This window comes from Globicephala melas, chromosome 15 (assembly GCF_963455315.2).
Source record: "Globicephala melas chromosome 15, mGloMel1.2, whole genome shotgun sequence".
Lineage (NCBI taxonomy): Eukaryota > Metazoa > Chordata > Mammalia > Artiodactyla > Delphinidae > Globicephala > Globicephala melas.
The window spans coordinates 29,237,972-29,257,513 of record NC_083328.1 but is presented as its reverse complement, the minus strand read 5'-3'; the positions used below and the strand labels follow the sequence as shown (position 1 = coordinate 29,257,513).

Below are 19,542 nucleotides of genomic sequence, written 5' to 3'. Positions count from 1 at the left end.
GATATACAGTCACAGGTGCAGACAGCGTAGTGCAAACGCTGTTCCTCAGGTGGAGAAAAAATTAAAGCAGTGATAGATCCTCCTGCTGGGGCTTGTCCTGAGGTCAGTGCACACCACATGGCTGGGCACAGTCAAAACACCCTCGAATCACCCACATGAGAACAGATTTGGGGGTCAGTGTCGACACCCTGTATAGGAATGTGTGTTCACTATATCCAGCAATTTCCAGTGTCAGACGACTTACAGGGTTTTCTAACATTACATAAAAAGAGAGATGCAAACTCCAAGAAGATCCTCATTGCCATGAGACGCTCACTCTGGAAGACACACAGGAACTGAGAGCAGCTGAGGGAAGAGTAAATTCCCAGTTCCCATCTTATTCCAGGCATGGAAGTGGAAGGTGGGCAAATGCCTTGCCCTCCCCTTCTCTCGTCGCCCACCCCGCTTGCCTACATAGAGTCAAATCCACCTGTTCAAGGTGAGGAAGGTGGGACCCCTCTAAAGGGCCCACCCAGACCACAGGCCCAGCTGAACCCAGGGGAGCTGCGCTTCCACGGGAGCCCCCGGCCCTGCACCGTCCAGGCCGCCACCTCGATCCCACCTCTTACCTAATACTTGTGAATCTCCAGCCCCTCAAGGCCAGGCTTCTGGAAGTCTCTTGGACAGGCCTGCAAGGGGAAGAGGCTGCCCTGGCTTTCTGTCTCACATGTGTGTGGCCTGATCCCGCTGATTCAAGGCCAGAGCAAACCCACAGTGAACTGAAAGCCTGTAGGGCTGGTTGCTCAAGGTCTTGGTGTGAAGCTGCACTGTTCACATTTAAGATGGTTCAGACCATTTCAGGAAGAACCTGGTCAAATTTAGAAGATCTATTTCTCTCCTAGAACTAAGGCTAGGTTTTAAAAAAAAATACGTTATGGTTCTTAATTCTGTCGTTTAAAGAAATCACTCAAAACCGACAATGGCAGTCACAAAAAGACAAGCGCTGTATGATTCCACTTAGGTGAGGTCCCTAGAGTCGTCAGATGCATGGGGACAGGAAGTAGGTGGTTACCTGGAGCTTGTTGGTGGGGGGAAGGGTGGGGAATGGGGAGTTAAACATTCAGTGGGTACAGAGTTTTGGTTTGTGAAGATCAGAGTTGTGGTGACATGATGATGTGGATATACTGAACTGTACACTTTTTTTTAAAGAACTCTGCCTTTTTTTTTTGGCTGCGTTGGGTCTTCGTTGCTGCGCACAGGTTTTCTCTAGTTGCGGCGAGTGGGGGCTACTCTTCATTGCAGGGCGTAGGCTTCTCATTGCGGTGGCTTCTCATGTTGCAAAACACAAGCTCTAGGCATGCGGGCTTCAGTAGTTGTGGCTCGCGGGCTCAGTAGTTGTGGCTCACGGGCTCTAGAGCGCAGGCTCAGTAGTTGTGGCGCACGGGCTTAGTTGCTCCGTGGCATGTGGGATCTTCCTGGACCAGGGCTCGAACCCGTGTCCCCTGCATTGGCAGGCGGATTCTTAACCACTGCACCACCAGGGAAGCCCTGAACTGTACACTTAAAAATGGTTAAAAGGGTAAATTTTGTTGGGTATATTTTAACCACACACACAAAAATGCAACTAACCATGGAGGCCTGGCTGATATGGAAAACATCAAAACCTGCCATTGCCAACAGGCCTCCTTGACTTTTAAGTGTCTGGAGATCAGGGGTCCAGGAATCAGACTTCAATAACTCACCGTCTGGAGCACCGTCTGGGACAGAAAACTGGCTGTGACTTTGCTGATGTCACTCTCGCCTCCCATCTTACAAAGGACGTAGCCGTACAGGTTAGCGGCTTGGAGAGAAATCCCAGCTATCACAAGGGCCTGCGCTCAGACAAAGCAAATGTAATTCTCCTAAGAGCACGTATTGAAATATTCCTCCCAAAGCAAGTAGGAGTGGCTCCAGCCCACACCTGCTAGTAATAGCCAACCTCTATGGAGTGCTTACAAATACTCATGGACCGCTTTTAATCACCAGGAACCCGAGAGGTTGGGGCCGTTATTATCCCATTTTACAGGGAGAACATGGAAGCTCAGGGAAGCTAAAGTTGCCTGAGGTCGCAGAGCTGGAGCGAGGCTGAGCCGTGATCCAGACTCCAGAGCCCACACTTTTTTTTTTGCGGTACGCGGGCCTCTCACTGTTGTGGCCTCTCCCGTTGCGGAGCACAGGCTCCGGACGCGCAGGCTCAGAGGCCATGGCTCACGGGCCCAGCCGCTCCGCGGCATGTGGGATCTTCCCGGACCCGGGCACGAAACCATGTCCCCTGCATCGGCAGGCAGACTCTCAACCACTGCACCACCAGGGAAGCCCAGCCCACACTTTTTTATGCTGTTGCTCAGACTGTCCATAGATATTTTGTTTCCTCACTGAATGACTCAGATCATGGCAATGCAATATGATAACTCTGAAATAAAACTGCAGAACCCTGAGGCTAGCTTATTCCTACTGAGGAAGGGTTCCCTATCCAAGGTAGGACGTCATGCACTTTTTCTAAAAACTCCTCTCTCAGCAGCATTATTCAGAGCCAAAAGCTGGAAACAAATAACCATTGATTATCTCACTGATGGATAAATGGATAAACAAAATGTGGTCTAATACCGTGGAATAGTATTCATCCATAAAAAAGAAAGCAGCACCGACACCAGCTACAACAGAGATGAACCCTGAAAACAATATGAAGTGAAAGGGCTCAGTCACACAAGACTGCATGTTATATGATTCTTTTACAGAAAATGTCCAGAATAGCCAAATCTATAGAAACAGAGAAATCAGTGGGTGGCAGGGGCGGGGGGGACAGGTGTATGGGGAGGGTGATGGCTGAAGGGCTCAAGGTTTCCTTCCGGGGTGATGAAAATACCCTAAAACTGATTGTGGTGATGGTTGCACAACCCTGTGAATAGACTAGAAGCCCCTGAATTGTACACATTAATGGGTGCACGGCCTGGTATGTGAATTCTATCTCAAAGTTGTTTCGATTGATGGGTCGATCAATAGCAAAAACACGCTCCTGCAACCACCGGTTCTATACAGATGTTTCAAGCAAATGTTGCCTTACCAGCCACTTGAGCTTCAAGGAAAATAAGGAGCTAAAAAAGAACACGATCCAAATCATGGGGCAGATGATGAGGCCGAGCCAGAAGACCCGAGCTTCCGCCTCTGTGGCAGCCACGGTATTTGGAGAGACCTGTGGCGGGAAAGTGATTCGGTTTCAATACTAGCGAAAATGGTTGCAAAGGAGTGTGCTATGATTTTTGTTCACGTCACACGTGCTTCTGCCACATGTGACTTTGAACGGAGCGCCAGCATCAGTGGGCTTTGTGTATGGCGGGGATCAGATCCCACAAAGCTCAAAAGGAACCCATGGGAACTTTCCACGGCCATTTTCCCGTTCTAGCTTGACACGTATTGGAGAATACCTTTCTGGCTTCAAAAATCCAGTGGCTTTTCCCATCTTCGTCGATCTGGTTCCACCAGCGAAGGCCCACCAGGAGTCGTCCGGTTACATTCTGAGGAAAATGGACAGAATGTCTCCAAGCAGGCCACGGGTCATTCATTGATGAATAAAAGTCACCATTTCATGCCAAACTTGCACCGTGAGAAGGAGGAGAGGGGAACTGAACTGTGGGGCTTTCTCAAAATCAGTTTTGAGGCCTCTAATTCTTAACTAAGCTTACCTTAAAAAGCAACCTAAATGTCCATCGACAGAAGAATGGACAAAGAAGATGTGGTACATATATAAAATGGAATATTACCCAGCCATAAAAAAGAATGAAATAACGCCATTTGCAGCAACATGGATGGACCTAGAGATTGTCACACTGAGTGAAGTAAGTCAGAAAGAGAAGGACAAATATCATATGATATTGCTTATATGTGGAATCTAAAAATGTGGTACAAATGAACTTATTAATGAAACAGAAATAGTCACAGATGTAGAAAAGAATCTTATGGTTACCAGTGGGGAAGGGGAGGGAGGGATAAATTGGGAGATTGGGATTGACATATACACACTACTATATCTAAAATAGATAATTAATAAGGACCTACTGTATAGCACATGAACTCTACTCAATATTCTGTAATGACCTATATGGGAAAAGAATCTAAAAAAGAATGGATATACGTATATGTATAACTGTATAACTGACTCACTTTGCTGTACAGCAGAAAAGTAACACAACATTGTAAATCAACTATACTCCAATAAAAATTTTAAAAACAAAGTTTCACTCATGAAAAAAAGGACTCCCCAGACACACACACACACACATATATATAATTCATATTATATGGAATTTTAAAATATATTATTTATAATATTATGTCATATGTAAAATTTACAAAAAATCCAAAGCCCTATGGAGTTGTCACCCTCATATACTACATGTTTGCAAGCATGACAGAAGCCATTTATTCGACTAAGCAATGTATTTTTTTCTCTAACTTTAAGTGACAGTATTCAGCTTAGTATTCTTAAGTACACATCAGCAGTTTAAACCAAAGTGCCTCTGAGCCCAAATCAGCCACATGCATCAGAACTGTGAGCATCTGGAAACGCAGCCACGCGTTTCAGGAGCGAGGCTGTCACAGGTGAGGGGGCCTTACCTTCACAGACCAGAAGTCGAAGGACAGGAGGAGAAGCACGGTGACAAAACAGCCCACGAAGCTTCTGCTGAACCAGTCACAGCCCACATAGGTGATGGTGGCACTCACTCGGAAAAACAGGTGGAAAAACGTGGCCACCGGGTGCCTAGGGAAGAACCCAGAGCCCCCTCACTCCAGGGCCCAAAGGGCAGTGGCTGAACTCACTCTGTGGTTTCCGTGTCCCACGTGTTCCACATACATTTAAACCCAAACTCTTTCAGGCTGCAGCGCTAACCTAGAAGGTTCGAAACAATCCTCATCACACCAGCATTTTTTCCCCACCCTCTTAAAGAATCCAGTACTTTCCCCTAATTTGACTCCAAATATCACCTGCCCTGTTTGCAAACGGGTCACCTTTGAAGTAAGCTGTGTCGGTGACAGTGATCACCACCTTCCTGCCTAGCAGCGACAGTGACCAATTCCCCAAAGGGAAATGCTGGGTTATTCCGCCAGTGACTGAACAGCGCGGCCATGTGCAGCCCACGGGTGCAGAAGCCTCACATCAGTGGGGGCCTCGTGTTCCTGATGGAGGGAAGCGAGCACGACATGCACAAGTCGGCGCCAACCCCCGGCCACTTGTGATGAGCTGCATTTCAACGCTGGAGCCAGAAAGCAGCTGTGCGCAAGGAGGAGGGGGTGGGGGAGGGATGGGCTGGGAGTTGGGGATTAGCAGATGCAAACTATTATATATAGGATGGATCAACAAGTCCTACTGTATAGCACAGGGAACAATATTCAATACCCTGTGATAAACAATAATGGAAAACAATATGAAAAAGAATGTATATAGGGACTTCCCTGGTGGTCCAGTGGTTAAGAATCTGCCTTCCAACGCAGAGGACACTGGTTCCATCCCTGGTTGGGGAACTAAGATCCCACATGCCACGGGGCAACTAAGCCCGTGTGCCTAACTACTGAGCCCTTGCGCCTCAACTAGAGAGAAGCCTGCGCACCACAACGAAGAGCCCGAGCACCGCAACTAAGACCCGATGCAGCCAAAAAATAAAAATAAAATAATACGAATTTTTAAAAATAATGTTTATATATGTATAACTGAGTCACTCTGCTGTACAGCAGTAATTAACAACATTGTAAATCAACTATAATAAAATTTTTTTAAAAAAACTTCTATACAATTAAAAAGAAACTATCTTTAAAAAATAAAAAGCAACGCTGCGAGCCCCATGACGGGTGGCAATACATTGCTGGGCGGGGAGGGCAGGCGACTCTACTCAGCAAACCTCACCTAGTAGTGCCAGATCCGATATCTTGACGGGAAGCCAGAAACACAGACTTTTCATGGGAAATCGGATTTTTACACAAAGGTCACTAATTATGTTAACAAAGTGCCACAGGCTGTGCTGCACACTGGCCTGTGAGCCTCCGGCTTGCCACATCAGGGGGAGCAAAGGTAGCCAGCAGGCCTGTGGGGGACAAGCCTGCTTGACCTTCCGAGAAGGAAGGTGGTCAGGGTAAGCACCCAGGAGGCTCCTATAGAACCGTGGGTTTCTGACGCCCAAGGGAGCGTCAGCTAAGATTCAGAGGCAGGATGTGTAATGACATCTGCATTTACTCCTCATGTTCTAAAGGAAGAAGGGGCTGTGCGGAACCCCAGCTGTCCTCCAGAACGTTCTCACCTGTGCCTTTCAGATGCTGAGCTCTCCTGGCGACCGTACCTGGCATTTAAGAATTAGACATGATCACGTAGCACTTCCAAACCTGGAATGTTCCAGAAGTTAAGACTCTTGGGAGTCTCTTATACCCTTTTCACCTTAAACCTTATTGAGGATCTTTCAACTAATTGTCTAAGTACAATTTTGTCCCCTTCACTCCAAGATAAATGAGTCCTTTTCCAATAACTGAACATCCTTCGAGGGCAGAGACCATGTTTTCAATAATTTTATATCCCCCAGAGCACCTGGCATTAAGATTCTCGGCAAATATTTGTTGTGTTGAACCTTATAATCCAGTCCCTTCAGGCTCACTGGGGACATCTGTCCTTTTTGGCACCAGAGACAGATTTCATGGAAGACAATGTTTCCGTGGACGAGGCGGGGGTGGGGTGTGCTGGGTGGGAGAATGGTTTGGGCGGTAATGTGAGCGATGGGGCGCGAGCGGCAGATGAAGCTTCGCTCGCTCACCTGTGGCTGTGCGGCCTGGTTCCTAACAGGCCACGGACTGGTACCGGTCTGTGGCCTGGGGGTTGGGGATCTCTGTTGTAGAACAATACAGACTTAAAAGGTTTACAAGAGACCCAAGTGTGCACTGATCCAGGGTGAAACCTGGAAGTTATGCATTCAAATAAATCCCCTGCCCACCCACTGGTTTTCTATTTTTGACTGTGGTTTCCTGATAAAATGCAGGAAAAATTCCACCTGTTGAAAGGTTCTGTTTATTTAGTTGGGTCCTGGTTGACTGTTTCCATAACTTGAATGGAAGGTCTTATTATTGTTGTTCTTGCTGTTGTTATAATTATCCAAAGCAAGTAGAAAAGGATGCCCGTTGTACTTCCATTGTTTTGATCCTGTTTTACGCGGGTTGTTCTCTGGGCAACCCTCCAAACCCTCACTCTGTCCACCTCTGCAGTTTGCCCAGCCTGTGCCCCACCGCTAACATGGATGTGGTCTCAGATCAGCTTTCTAGTTTGGAGAGTTTTGAAGGCCATGGCTTGAGCCTGCCCACCCTTTCCTGACATGGGGTCCTCCGTCCCCCCCAGCCTTTTCTCCTGCCACCTCCGCAGCCACGGAGCACACACGCGCCGACAGTCACCTCCACCTCTCAATGCCACCAGCTTCCAACTTCCCCCTCCCAGGCATCCACCTGGTCACCCCCTTGAGAGGCAAACAGTACAGAGGTGCCTGACTGCCAGGGTCCAAATCCCGGCTCCAACCTCTGAGTAGCTCCTCGGCTGTCCCTAAGCTACGGAACCTCTCACCGCCTCAGTCTCCACTTCTGTAAAATGGGAATGCCCACAGGAGCCACTGCCGAGGGTATTCGATTAAAAAGATCAAGTGAAGGTAGCAGGTATGTAATGCCTGAAACACACACCATGCTCAGTCATTGTGAACAGCTGACAGTCTCACTGTCACTCAAAACCGTTGCAAGGAGCCAAACTGTAAAATTCCCCCTCTGACCACAACCTTCTCTCTCTTACTCCCCAAGGGCTGACTTTTCAACTGTGCAGGGATCCCCCAAGACTCCTGATCTCCCCATATTCCCCCAGCCACTCCACTTTCACCAACGAAACTTCCTTATCCTCAACGTGAGTATTTTCTGGTCAGTATCCATCTCGCTCCCTCCACCCGCCAGGCAGAAGCCTGTTATCTCAAGAGGAGGAGGAGAGAATGACTGATGGAGAAAGGAGAAATGAGATCACCTAAGTCAAGGTGGGGAGGGTCTAGCTGGGCTTCTGTTTAAATTTAAATCCACTTTCACAGTTCTGGGCCCAGGACATGCCTTGTCCCCCACCTTGGAGGGAAACCCGGTAGGTTCTCATGGAATGTGCTTGAAAGTTACCCGAGAAGGCCTTAAAATGCACGCAACACTGCCCTGGACCCGGGACATGCAGATTCAGATCTGGAGTGGGGCCTGGACATGAACTTTGCAAAGGAAAAGCACTGTTCTACCCTGCATTCACAAACTCCAGCCCAAGGGCCAAATCTGGCCCACTTCCTATTTCTGTAAATAAAGTTTTATTAGAACGCAGCCACGCTCACTCAATCGCTGGCAAAGCCGAAAATATTTACCCAGAACTTGTGCCAATCCCTGCTCTGGATGGGCAAGAAGAACTTGGTGATAAAATTAGGCTCCATTCAAAACAAACCAAAATGAAGCAAACTGTCACTCACGGCCTCTTCTCTCCACCCGCACCCCCAAAAAATCCCCTTTCCAAAGCTGCAGGGTGGGAGCTGCCCGACTGGCAGAAACAATGGATTGTGCTAGAGGTCAGAGCAGTGTTATCTCTGGGGATGGTAGAGGGCCAGCAACTGGGAAGGCGCACAAGGGGGCCGCCAATGCTGGAGGTGCTCCGCATCTTGACCTGTGTGGGCATGTGTATAAAAATTCATCCAGGGCTTCCCTGGTGGCGCAGTGGTTGAGAGTCTGCCTGCCGATGCAGGGGACATGGGTTCGTGCCCTGGTCCGGGAAGATCCCACATGCCGCGGAGTGGCTAGGCCCGTGAGCCATGGCCGCTGAGCCTGCGCGTCCAGAGCCTGTGCTCCGCAACGGGAGAGGCCACAACAGTGAGAGGCTCGCATACCGCAAAAAAAAAAAAAAAAAATTCATCCAACTGTGGATTTAGGATTAGTGCCCTTTCCTGTATGTATGCTACACCTCAATAAAAATTCTGATCGAAGCCATTGACCAAAGAAGAATCTCTGCAAGTCACCCTAAAATTTCTACACGAGCTACAGCCCAGCAACTGCACTCCTATTTACCCAAAGGAGTTGAAAACTTACATCCGCACAAAAACCAGCACACAGATGTTTCTAGCACCTTTAGTCATAGTTGCCCCAGATTGGAACCAACTAAGATGTCCTTCAATAGGTGAATGGATACATCATAGTACATCCACACAATGGAACGTTATTCAGCGCGAAAAAGTAATGAGCTCCCAAGCCATGAAAAGACATGGAGGAACCTTCATGCATATGACACCGTAAAAGAAGCCAGGCTGAAAAGACTACATACTGTATGATTCTAACTCTATGACATTTTGGAAAAGACTTAGCTATAGAGATAGTAAAAAGGTCAGTGGTTGCCAGGGGTTAGGGGAGAGGGAGGATGAATAATTGGAGCCCAGGGGATGTTTAGGGCAGTGAAACTAGTCTGTATGATACTGTATTATACATTTGTCAAAGCCTGTGGAAGGTACAATACCAAGAGTGAACCCTGATGGAAACTATGGACTTTAGTTAATAATAATGTACTGGCTCATCATAACAAATGGATGACACGAATGCAAGATGTTAATAATAGGGGGAACTTTGTGGTGGGGAGGGGCTTATGGGAATTCTCTGTACTTTTTGCTCCGTTTTTCTGTAAACCTAAAACCGCTCTAAAAAATGGACACAGTTTGGGGGCGGTGCCCTGTCTAGACAGAGTAAAGTCGGTGGTGGGCGTGGGGAGGACTGCATCCCACAGGCACCATACGCATCCCCCTTCCCACAAACTTCTAAAGCACGTTTGATTTGGGGCCGGGTGGGGGAAGGTTGATTTAATCCTCAATTCAGCAGTGATCTAATAGTCTCTTTAAAAGTTGCCCTTTATTGGTTTCAAATACTTTGAAGACTGACTTCCTCATCAGACGTCCTATTTTAAATTCTCTTTCAGACACTCTGCAAAGCCTTACGCTTTTCACTGTAGCAAAGGTCTGAGGAAAGATGGTATCTTTTCTCCTTGCTTCACTTTGCTACGAAAATAGCATCTGAGATGATGTCTAGAATTTGTTTCAAGATAATCCGGGGGTGGGGAGTGGATGGGGGTGAAGCCGAAACAGGCTGGTCACGTGCTGATCATGACTGAGCAGGGCAAAGGGAATACCAGGGTCATTGTTCTCTGTACTTTTATGTAAATTTGAATTAAAAAATAGAACAACAAAGAAATGATCAGAGGCAGCCTCAACTTTGCATTGAGGCAAGACACGTTTCAGAAAAAAAACGAGCCCATTGATATTCTGGGGGCCATCTGTGGTCCAAATAAAAATAAATTCAGACCTAAAAATCCCCAGTTGAGTAATTGGCCATTACAGTTGAATGTGTGAGAAAGTTCCAGAAAGCAGGTCCTTTCGTCTGGGCTTACCAGTCCCTATGCAAAAAAAAAGGGCCACCACTCTCTGTGGAGTAAAAATGCCCACTCTGGCCCCTACCTGGACAGTGGGTACAGTGGAAGCCAGAGAACCCGGATCCACATTCATGCTCCATCCTTGCTGCATACATAGTCCTGGACAGGGCACTAAACCACTCAGAGCCTCAGTTTACTCATCTATAAAATGGGAGAGTTACATTTAACCTCAGACGTCCAAGGCCTCTGGGATGAAAACTACCTACGATGCCAGACCAGAGGGGGCCTCAGGTCGCTGTGGTTCATGTCACTCTATTTATTGTTTGATTCATTCACGGCCGAGATCTTTGAGAACAGGAGAAAGTGAGAAAAAGCCTCGGCAGTGACGATCTTTTTGGATGTCTTCCGTTAGATGTTTTTCCCTGTTGTTGAAAAGAAGTACGATGCTGTTATTTATTTCTGCAGCCCCGACACCCACTTAGAGTCAGGTGGCTCTTCTGCTAACAGCAGCGTAACACCAGGAAGACGTGGGAGGAAGGGGACTCCGAGGTGTGATGGGGAGACGGCTAAGACCACATCTGCCCAGCCCTCGGCCCATCCACCTGCTCCCCACGCACCCTGGAGCCTGTTAGAAATGCAGGATCAGCAGCCCCACCCCAGGCCCCCTGAGCCCCAATCTTCATGTTAACAAGACCCCAGGTGATCTGTATGCTCACTGCCATCCAGGGGCCCTCCCTTGTTCCATTTTCAAGATAAACTCAGTTCGGGGAACAAAGCAGGAAGGAAGGAAACCACACCCAAAAAAGCAGAGGACCCTATGAGCCCTTCAGAAACCGTGTGGGCCTGGCTAACCCAGGGCGTGCGCCATGGGGGCTGGACTGTTCTTCTCTAGAATGCTCCAGATGCAACAACAGCTCCGTCATCCTTCAGACTCCAACTTCTTGCTTCAAATGACAGCACATCCTCCTCCTCCCCCGACATCTGGGCCCGGGACGGGCAGGTTTAAGGCTGTTGGGATGCCTGAGCAGATGCTGATTGCTAAGTCCTCATAGCTTTGATTCAAAGGTCGGCACAATAGAGGTTTGAGTGTGGAAGCAAATAAAAGAACAGACTTCCCTCTGGTCACTAAGTCTTCCCTCTAGTTTCTGTTCTTTCTTTCTTTTTAGAGAGACACCCCAACTTTATTGGCTGGGTATGCGTGGCAGCAAAACGCCGGCAAAATGTCAGCGGGCCCCTGGCCGCTCGGCCCTGGATGGGCCCTGTGCAAGGACCCTCACCTCTCCCCTGGGGGCACCCAGGCCAATTCCCCTACCTCCACCCCAGCTACTGCTCACTGCCCCCTGCTGCTGCTGCTGGAACCACGGGCCAAATTCCTTAAAGATCCAGAGTTTTCAGAAGAAATGGGAAAACAAAAGAGCTGAAAACAAGCCTTCAAACAAAAACGTGTACATGCATGTCCACGGCAGCAGCATTCACCATCACCGAAAGGTGGAAACCACCCAAATGTCCATCAGCGGACAAGCAGATGAGCAAAACTTGGCCTGTCCACGCAATGGGATGTCACTCAGCCATAAAAAGGAATGAAGCAGATACCTGCTACAATGTGGGCGAACCTTGAAAACCTTAGGCTCAGGGAGAGAAGCCAGACACGAAAGCACAGATACCGTATGATTCCACTTAACCTAAGCTACCGAGAAAAGGCAAATTCATAGAGACAGAAAGTAGAATAGAGGCTCCTGGGGGCTGGCGGGAGGAGGAAATGGGGAGTGATTGCTCCATGGACACAAGCTCTCAGTTTAGGGTGACGAAGCGGTTCTAGAGATGGATGGTGGTGACGGTGACACAACAGCGTGAACGGACTTATTGCCACTGAGTTGAAAATGGTTAAAATGGTAGATGTTTTTGCTAGGTATATTTAACCACAACTTAAAAAAAAAACATGAAAAGAATTATTGGAGTACTGATGCATGCGACAACATGGAAGAACCTTGAAAACACACTAAGTGAAAGAAGCCAGACAGAAAAGGCCCCATATTGTAGGATTCCATTCTTGAAATGTCCAGAATAGGCCAGTTCATAGAGACAGAAAGCAGATTACTGGTTGCCGGGGGCTTGGGGGAACAGGGAGTGTCTGCTCAATAGCTATGGGGTTTCCTTCTGGGGTGATAAAAATACTCTGGAATGGAATAGTGATGATGGCTGCTTAACATTGTGAACGTCCTAAATGCCATTGAATCGTTCACTTTAAAATGGTTAAGGGACGTCCCAGCGGTCTGGTGTTTAGGATTCAGCACTTTCACTGCCAAGGGCCCAGGTTTGATCCCTGGTTAGGGAACTAGGATCTCACAAGCCACGTGACGCAGCCAAAAAAATGAATACATAAAATAAAATGGTTAAAAACGTCCCTTTGACGCTATGTGTATTTTACAATTTAAAAGAGAAAAGAAATGGCGGGAGAAAAGACGCGGACTTCACTGGCTCTCCTTTAGAGAGAGGGGTTGGGTGGTGAGTAAAAGGTCCTGGGTACAAGTTCAGAGACAAATTAGCAGATTCAAATCCCAGCTCCACCACTGAGGACCTGTGTTACCTTGAGCAAGTGACTTAACCTCGCTGTGCGTCAGTTTCCTCATCTATAAAATGGGATAATAAGAGTCAGGGATGCTGAGTTGCACAACACCAGGGGGCATCATTCAATCATAGTCCGTGTGAATCGTGTTCCCTGGAGTAGTGCAGTGCACACATTGGGAAGTACCGAGTGCACGGAGCTGCCGGGAAGATTACATGAGAATCATGATGTACATAAAGGGCTGGGGATACTGCCTGGTGGGCAGTGAGAGTTCAGTACCAACTATGAACAGAAATAATTGTGCGTTTGCACTGGGGGCTAATCATTCCGCCACCTTCCTGTTATATAATGCAGTGCTTCTCCACATACAAACCACCCGGCTCTCTTTTTAAATGCAGACGCTGATTCAGGAGGTCTGGGATGGGGCCTGAGATGCATTTTAATGAGCACCCAGGTGATGCTGATGTTGCAGGTCCATGGACCACCCTCGGAGTAGCAGGGAACAGGGGAAAGCAGTCACTGCGGTACCCATTTCCCAGGGCTGTTTTAACAATGCACAGCAAACTGGGCAACTTCAAACACCAAAATCACGTTGTCTTAGAACCTGCCTTTTTCGCTGTGCTCAAAACAACAAAGCAAAACAAAACAAACACCAAAATCTCTGTCTGCAGGATTGGTTCCTTCTGGGGGATACTCTATCCCAGGACTCTCTCCTACCTTCTGATGACAACTGGCACCCTTGGCCTTCCCTGGCTTGTAGCTGCCTCGCTCCAACCTCTGCCTGTGTTGTCTCATGGCCTTCTCCAAGTGTTTGTCTTCACATGGCCATCTTTTTATAATGACACCAGTCATATAGGACTAGGGGCCCACCCTACTCCAGGATGACCTCATCTTAACTAATTACATCTGCAAAACCCCTATTTCCAAATGAAGTCACGTTTTGAGGTACTGCAGGTTAGGACGTCCATATATCTCTTTCGGGGAGGATACAAGTCAACCCATAACACCCGCCTGGGGACAAATGAGCCCAAAGAAAATAAGCAGCGAGGTTGGAAAGGGACAGAGAGCCATTTTGCAGATGAGTCGGGAGCTCAGGGAGGTGAAGTGAACTGCCCCAGGGTCAGAGCAAAGAAGCAATTGCCCAGGTGATGCGCTGCTGGAATCAGGTGCGTGCTCTGCTCTCCAGCTGCAGGCCCTGGAGAGAACTGCCTGCCCATGGAAGGACCATCTTTTCTGATTTGCACGGAGGAGGTGCATCATGGGCTAGCAGCTGCTCTGAGTGGCAGAATCAGCCACACAATCTCAGCCCAGAGTTTCATAGCTGCCCCTCCTGTTGGCTGCCCCGATGAACTGCAGGTCAACTGAAAGGGACCCATGCTTGGTGACAACAGTGAATCCCCAAAATACGTCCACTAAGAGATGCTATCAGCCCTGCTTGATGCACTTCCTAGCCACAGAGCCAGAGAGCTGGCACAGGAGAGGAAACCGGACTGTGGCTTCTAAACTCCATTCTCCAAAGGAGCCAGGGCTGCTTGGAGAAGTGGCGATTCCAGGCCATCCCAGCTTGATGAGGCTGGGACATCGGAACATCCCAGGTTGCAAGGAAGCTGTCAAAGACCATGAGCGCCAGGTCAAGAGACTCAGCGGCCAATGGGTAGAGCCTCCCACTGGCCAAAGATGGGACAACTTGAGCAGCAATAAGAATGTTGTAGCCCGTGAGTCATGTGATGCTTAATCAGAACCCTCAGTGGTCCCTTATGGGGGATGCTGGCGAACAAACTCATCCCTTGAAAGCGGAAAAATGAAGAGCAAGCATCAAACGTTTACTATGTCTTTTCTCTGTAAAGTGTATCTTGCAATGACTAAATATTTGAAGAGGGGGAGTTTCTCGTTCTGGATTCCTTCGGCTTACGAATGGAGACAGAATGATAGCGTTAGAATGCCACCATGCTGAAGCCCCTAGTGCATTCAAGAGAAGCAGCTGAGGGCTTCCCTGGTGGCGCAGTGGTTGAGAGTCCGCCTGCCGATGCAGGGGACACGGGTTCGTGCCCCGGTCCGGGAAGATCCCACATGCAGCGGAGCGGCTGGGACCGTGAGCCATGGCCGCTGAGCCTGCGCGTCCGGAGCCTGTGCCCCGCAACGGGAGAGGCCACAACAGTGAGAGGACCGCGTACCGCAAAAAAAAAAAAAAAAAGAGAAGCAGCTGAGGACAACCAGGCATTGGGAGCCCCTGATGGAAGAACTCACCCCCTCCCTTGAAGTCAGCTGTGCCCCCAAAATATCACACCTGAATCTCACCAAGCTCAAGAAACATAGGGAACAAAGGCAAAGATTGAAGGACACATCAGGGTTGCGATCAGCAATTTTCCAGACTGTGAGAAGCTCTACAGAACAACAAATCAATTGCAAAGGGGGAAAAAAATGAGAGAGAGCAAGGAGAGGACTGGGAAATCTACAGATGAAAAGGGACCTAAGAAATCCAGCCACCAATTGCAAAATGTGGAAGATATTCAATTGTGGTTCCAACAAATAATAAAGTGATGAGACAATCAAGGGAATTTGGACCCCGGGTATTTCTTGATTGAAATATCATGGGAATTGTTAACCATTTTTAAAGTGAGAAAATGCTATTGTGGTTTTGCTTTTAAAAACCAATTCTTGTCTTTTAGAGATAACATCACAATATTTATGTTTGAAGTGATGTAATGTCTGGGGTTTGTTTCAAAATAATCAGGGGGAGGGGGAGAGGCAGGGTATAAATGAAAGAAGATCGTTCAGGAGTTGATCATTTCTGAAGCTGTGTGATGGCCACATGGGGCTCATTTATATTATTCTATTTGGTATACGTTTGGAACTCTTTAATAATTTTTTTTTAAGGAAGCAGACTACTGCCTTTCGAATTCCAGTTCTGTCATTTACTGTGTGACCTTAGACCAGTGACTCAACCTTTCTTGTTCAGTTTCCTCACCTGTAAAATGGGGATAATCACACCTACTTAACATCAGGGCCTGGAGTACAGTGTCTACATCTGTAGACACACATGCATTTGTTCCTTTTTTGGGCTGGGATCTGTAAGTAGCCAGCCTCTGAATTGGCCCCCATGATCCCGACCCCCTGGCATTTATACCCTTGTACAGTCCCCTCCAACAATGCATCACTGGGGCTGGTCTGCATGACTGATAGTACACATTAGAAGTAATTGTTTATCATACCTGATATTAGGTCATAAAAGACACTGTGGCTTCTGTCTTGGTCACTCTCTTTTGCTCTCTCCCTTGCTTTCCCTGGGGGAAACCAGCTGCCACGTTGGGAGCAGCCCTATGGAGAGGTCCACATGTCTAAGAAACTGAGGCCTCCAGCCAACAGCCACATGAGGGAGCCCTCTTGGAAGCAGCTCCTCCTGCCCCAGTCAAGCCTTAATATGACAGCAGCCTCATGAGACCCTGAGACAGAACTATCCAGCTAAGCTGCCCCAGTTTCCTGAGCTTTAGGCACAGTGTGAGATCATAAATGTTTGTTGTCTGAAGCTGCTAAGTTTGGGGTAACTTGTTATACAGCAGTAGCTAACACATACAGGCTCTAATGTTGAAGAGTTTAAACTCTGTATAATCCACATTATGTTTTGGCCGGTGGTTTCAAAGGGCAGAAAGGGCAATGAGAGTCAGCTTTCTCCAAGAATCCGGGTGATAAAATGAAGAGTTGCAGTCTTACTTGAAGACAGCTGGTGGTGGGGGGAGATCACGAGGGCAGCTGCAGTTACGCTCACCTCTTTTAACCAGGAGACTCAGAGTTATTAACTGAGGGCGAGAAAAAAGCAGAGAGGCCAAGGACTGATTTTTCCAGAAGGTCAGAGCAGAAGTCAGCCAGCAGGAAGGCACTTAGAGCAGGTGGTACCTCAGGGAGGTTGAAGGAGGTAAGAAACCTGTATTCCTGTTTGTCGTCACCCTCACTCTGAGTGAGATGTTTGTTTTTTTTTTTTTGCACGGGAAGCAGAGAGTAGAATTCACCTATTTAATGTGCTTTAGCTACTAGATTCTGCTCAACAGTGGGCAGGATCTGAAGTCATCAAATACCCTTAAGTGAGGTTGGGTCTGTAATCTGGCTCTTGGGAGCATCGGTTTCCTCATCTGCAAAATAGAATCCTGTCTTTCCCTGCATTTTTATTTTTGACCATTTTAAATTTTAAAAAAATATTTATTTATTTTCCTTATTTTTTTGGCTGCGTCAGTTCTTAGTTGCAGCACATGAGATCTTCGTTGAGGCGCCGGGCACCAGGGCACATGGGCTCTGTAGTTGTGGTGCGTGGGCTCCAGAGCACGTGGGCTCTGTAGTTTGCAGCACACAGGCTCTCTTGTTGAGGTGTGTGAGCTCAACAGTTGTGGCATAGGGGCTTAGTTGCCCAGCGGCACGTAGGATCTTGGTTTCCTGACCAGGGATCAAACCCACGTCCCCTGAATTGGAAGGCGGATTCTTTACCACTGGACCACCAGGGAAGTCCCTTTTTTGACCATTTTAATGTGTCTGGAATCAGGATGCATCCACTAAAGGATGCAAATATTAATATGGTGTTTATTCCCCACCCCCAAGAGCTATAACTGAACCAGTGTACCTTCAAATGATAGCATCTTATGCAAACTATTATACATAGAATAAACAATAAGTTCCTACTGTATAGCACAGGGAACTATATTCAATATTATCCTGTGATAAACTATAATGGAAAAGAATATGAAAAAGAATGTGTATATATATACACACACACGTATAACGGAATCACTTTGCTATACAGCAGAAATTAACACAACGTTGTAACTCAACTATATGTCAATAAAATAATTTTTTAAAATGACAGCATCTTAGAAACAAAGAGCCTTACAGGTTATTTAACGAGAGAATTGAATAAAATCATATTAATTCATTTAGCAAACACTGTGGGAGCCTCATTAAACTAGTTTTTCTTCTTTAGAACAGCCTGTGACACTTTAAAAAATATCTGTGTTTGCTGGCAACAAAAGGATGTTCCAGATGCAGCCTGACCAGTTTCTGCCTCAAGATTTGGAAGTGGCTCCTCTCTAAGGAGCCTGGGTTCTTTGAGCAGCAAAATGCAGGTAAGATGTGGTGGAGGGCAAAAAAAGTGCCAAATCTGGGCCACCTTTAGTAGTGACAGAACTTGAAAAAAAGGCCTTTTAGAACACAACATCATTTCTGCAGCATTTCTGCCAAAAATCATGACCTGGATCTAGTCATGAATAATATAAGACAGACCCAAGTTCAGGTACATTCCTCAAAATAGCAAACCTTTACTCCTCAAAACTGTCCATGTCACGAAAGACAGAAAAAGGCTGGGAAAAGCTCAAGAATAACTAACTGCAGGGACTTCTCTGGCAGTCCAGTGGTTAAGACACCATGCTTCCACTGCAGGGGGCGTGGGTTCAATCCCTGGTCAGGGAACTAAGATACCACATGCCATGCAGTGTGGCCAAAAAAAAAAGAATAACTAAATGCAATGGGTGATCCTAATTGGACCTTGAACTGGGAAAAAAAAAATTACAATAAAAGACATGGGAATATGGACTGAAGATTAGGTAAGTGTCTCATTTTGAATCACTGTCCTCTGTTTATGTAAGAGAATATCCTGTTCGTAGAATACACATTGAAGGATTCAGGAGGAAGTGAGCATTATATGTTCATTTTACTCTTAAACACTTCATAAAATAAACACACACACAGCAAAGTGTTAACAATAGCTGAATCAAGGTAAAGGACACGTCTCAGTTCTTTGTACTATTCTTGCTACTTTCCTATAAGTTTGAAATTATTTCAAAGTAAAAAGTTTTTTAAGTCGTTTTAAGGACATTGCTTCCAAACATGATTTTCCAATTTAACATATTTTGTTGCTATATTTTACAATTCTTTAACCTGGGGTCTCATCAACCACTAAAATTCCCCATCACCCTGAAAGCAGTAAGTTTTGTAATTGCCGTGCATGTGTGTTTATCGTTTGCAGGATAATTCGATATTCAAAGTGATGACTAAAATGGAAATTGCAGTTTAAATTGTCCAACAACATAAAATTAAGTTCATAGTCAACTTAATTATAGATGCTTTAAACTGATTTTCAAAATTGCTTAAGAAATAAGGCAGTTTGAGAAATTGGGCCTAGAGCAACGGCACCACGTTTATTGAACACCTATTATCTACCAAGCACCAGGCCAGATCCAAGCGAAGTACAGTGAACCAAATGCACCAAGTCCTGCCCTCACGAACATCACTGGGGTGGGGGGCATGTGGGGGAGGGAAGCAAATGGGAAATTTCTTTTTTTTTTTCCCCAACATCTTTACTGGAGTATAATTGCTTTACAATGGTGTGTTAGTTTCTGCTGTATCACAAAGTGAGTCAGCTATACATATACATATATCCCCACATCCCCTCCCTCTTGCGTTTCCACCCTCCCTATCCCACCCCTCTAGGTGGACACAAAGCACCGAGCTGATCTCCCTGTGCTATGTGGCTGCTTCCCAC

At 46.9% G+C, this 19,542-nt stretch overlaps 1 protein-coding gene across 8 annotated transcripts in view; it reads right to left on the bottom strand.

The window, feature by feature from the left end:
- Positions 1-19,542, bottom strand: part of TVP23A (trans-golgi network vesicle protein 23 homolog A) — a 35,052-nt gene that overhangs the window by 2,867 nt on the left and 12,643 nt on the right. For 3 of the 8 annotated variants that reach the window (XR_009558894.2, XR_009558895.2, XM_060284201.1), the window contains exons 3-7: positions 4,633-4,777; positions 3,444-3,533; positions 3,083-3,211; positions 1,722-1,850; positions 609-668 (exon numbers count right to left, since the gene is read on the bottom strand). Coding sequence is in view for 2 of the 8 variants with exons in the window: in XM_060284201.1 (XP_060140184.1) it covers positions 609-668; positions 1,722-1,850; positions 3,083-3,211; positions 3,444-3,533; positions 4,633-4,777 (553 nt within the window). In the remaining 6 variants the exon portion in view is untranslated. Of the gene's footprint in view, positions 1-608; positions 890-1,721; positions 1,851-3,082; positions 3,212-3,443; positions 3,534-4,632; positions 4,778-19,542 lie in introns of all 8 variants that reach the window. The other 5 variants (XR_009558896.2, XR_009558897.2, XM_060284202.1 and 2 more) reach the window with 3 other exon arrangements.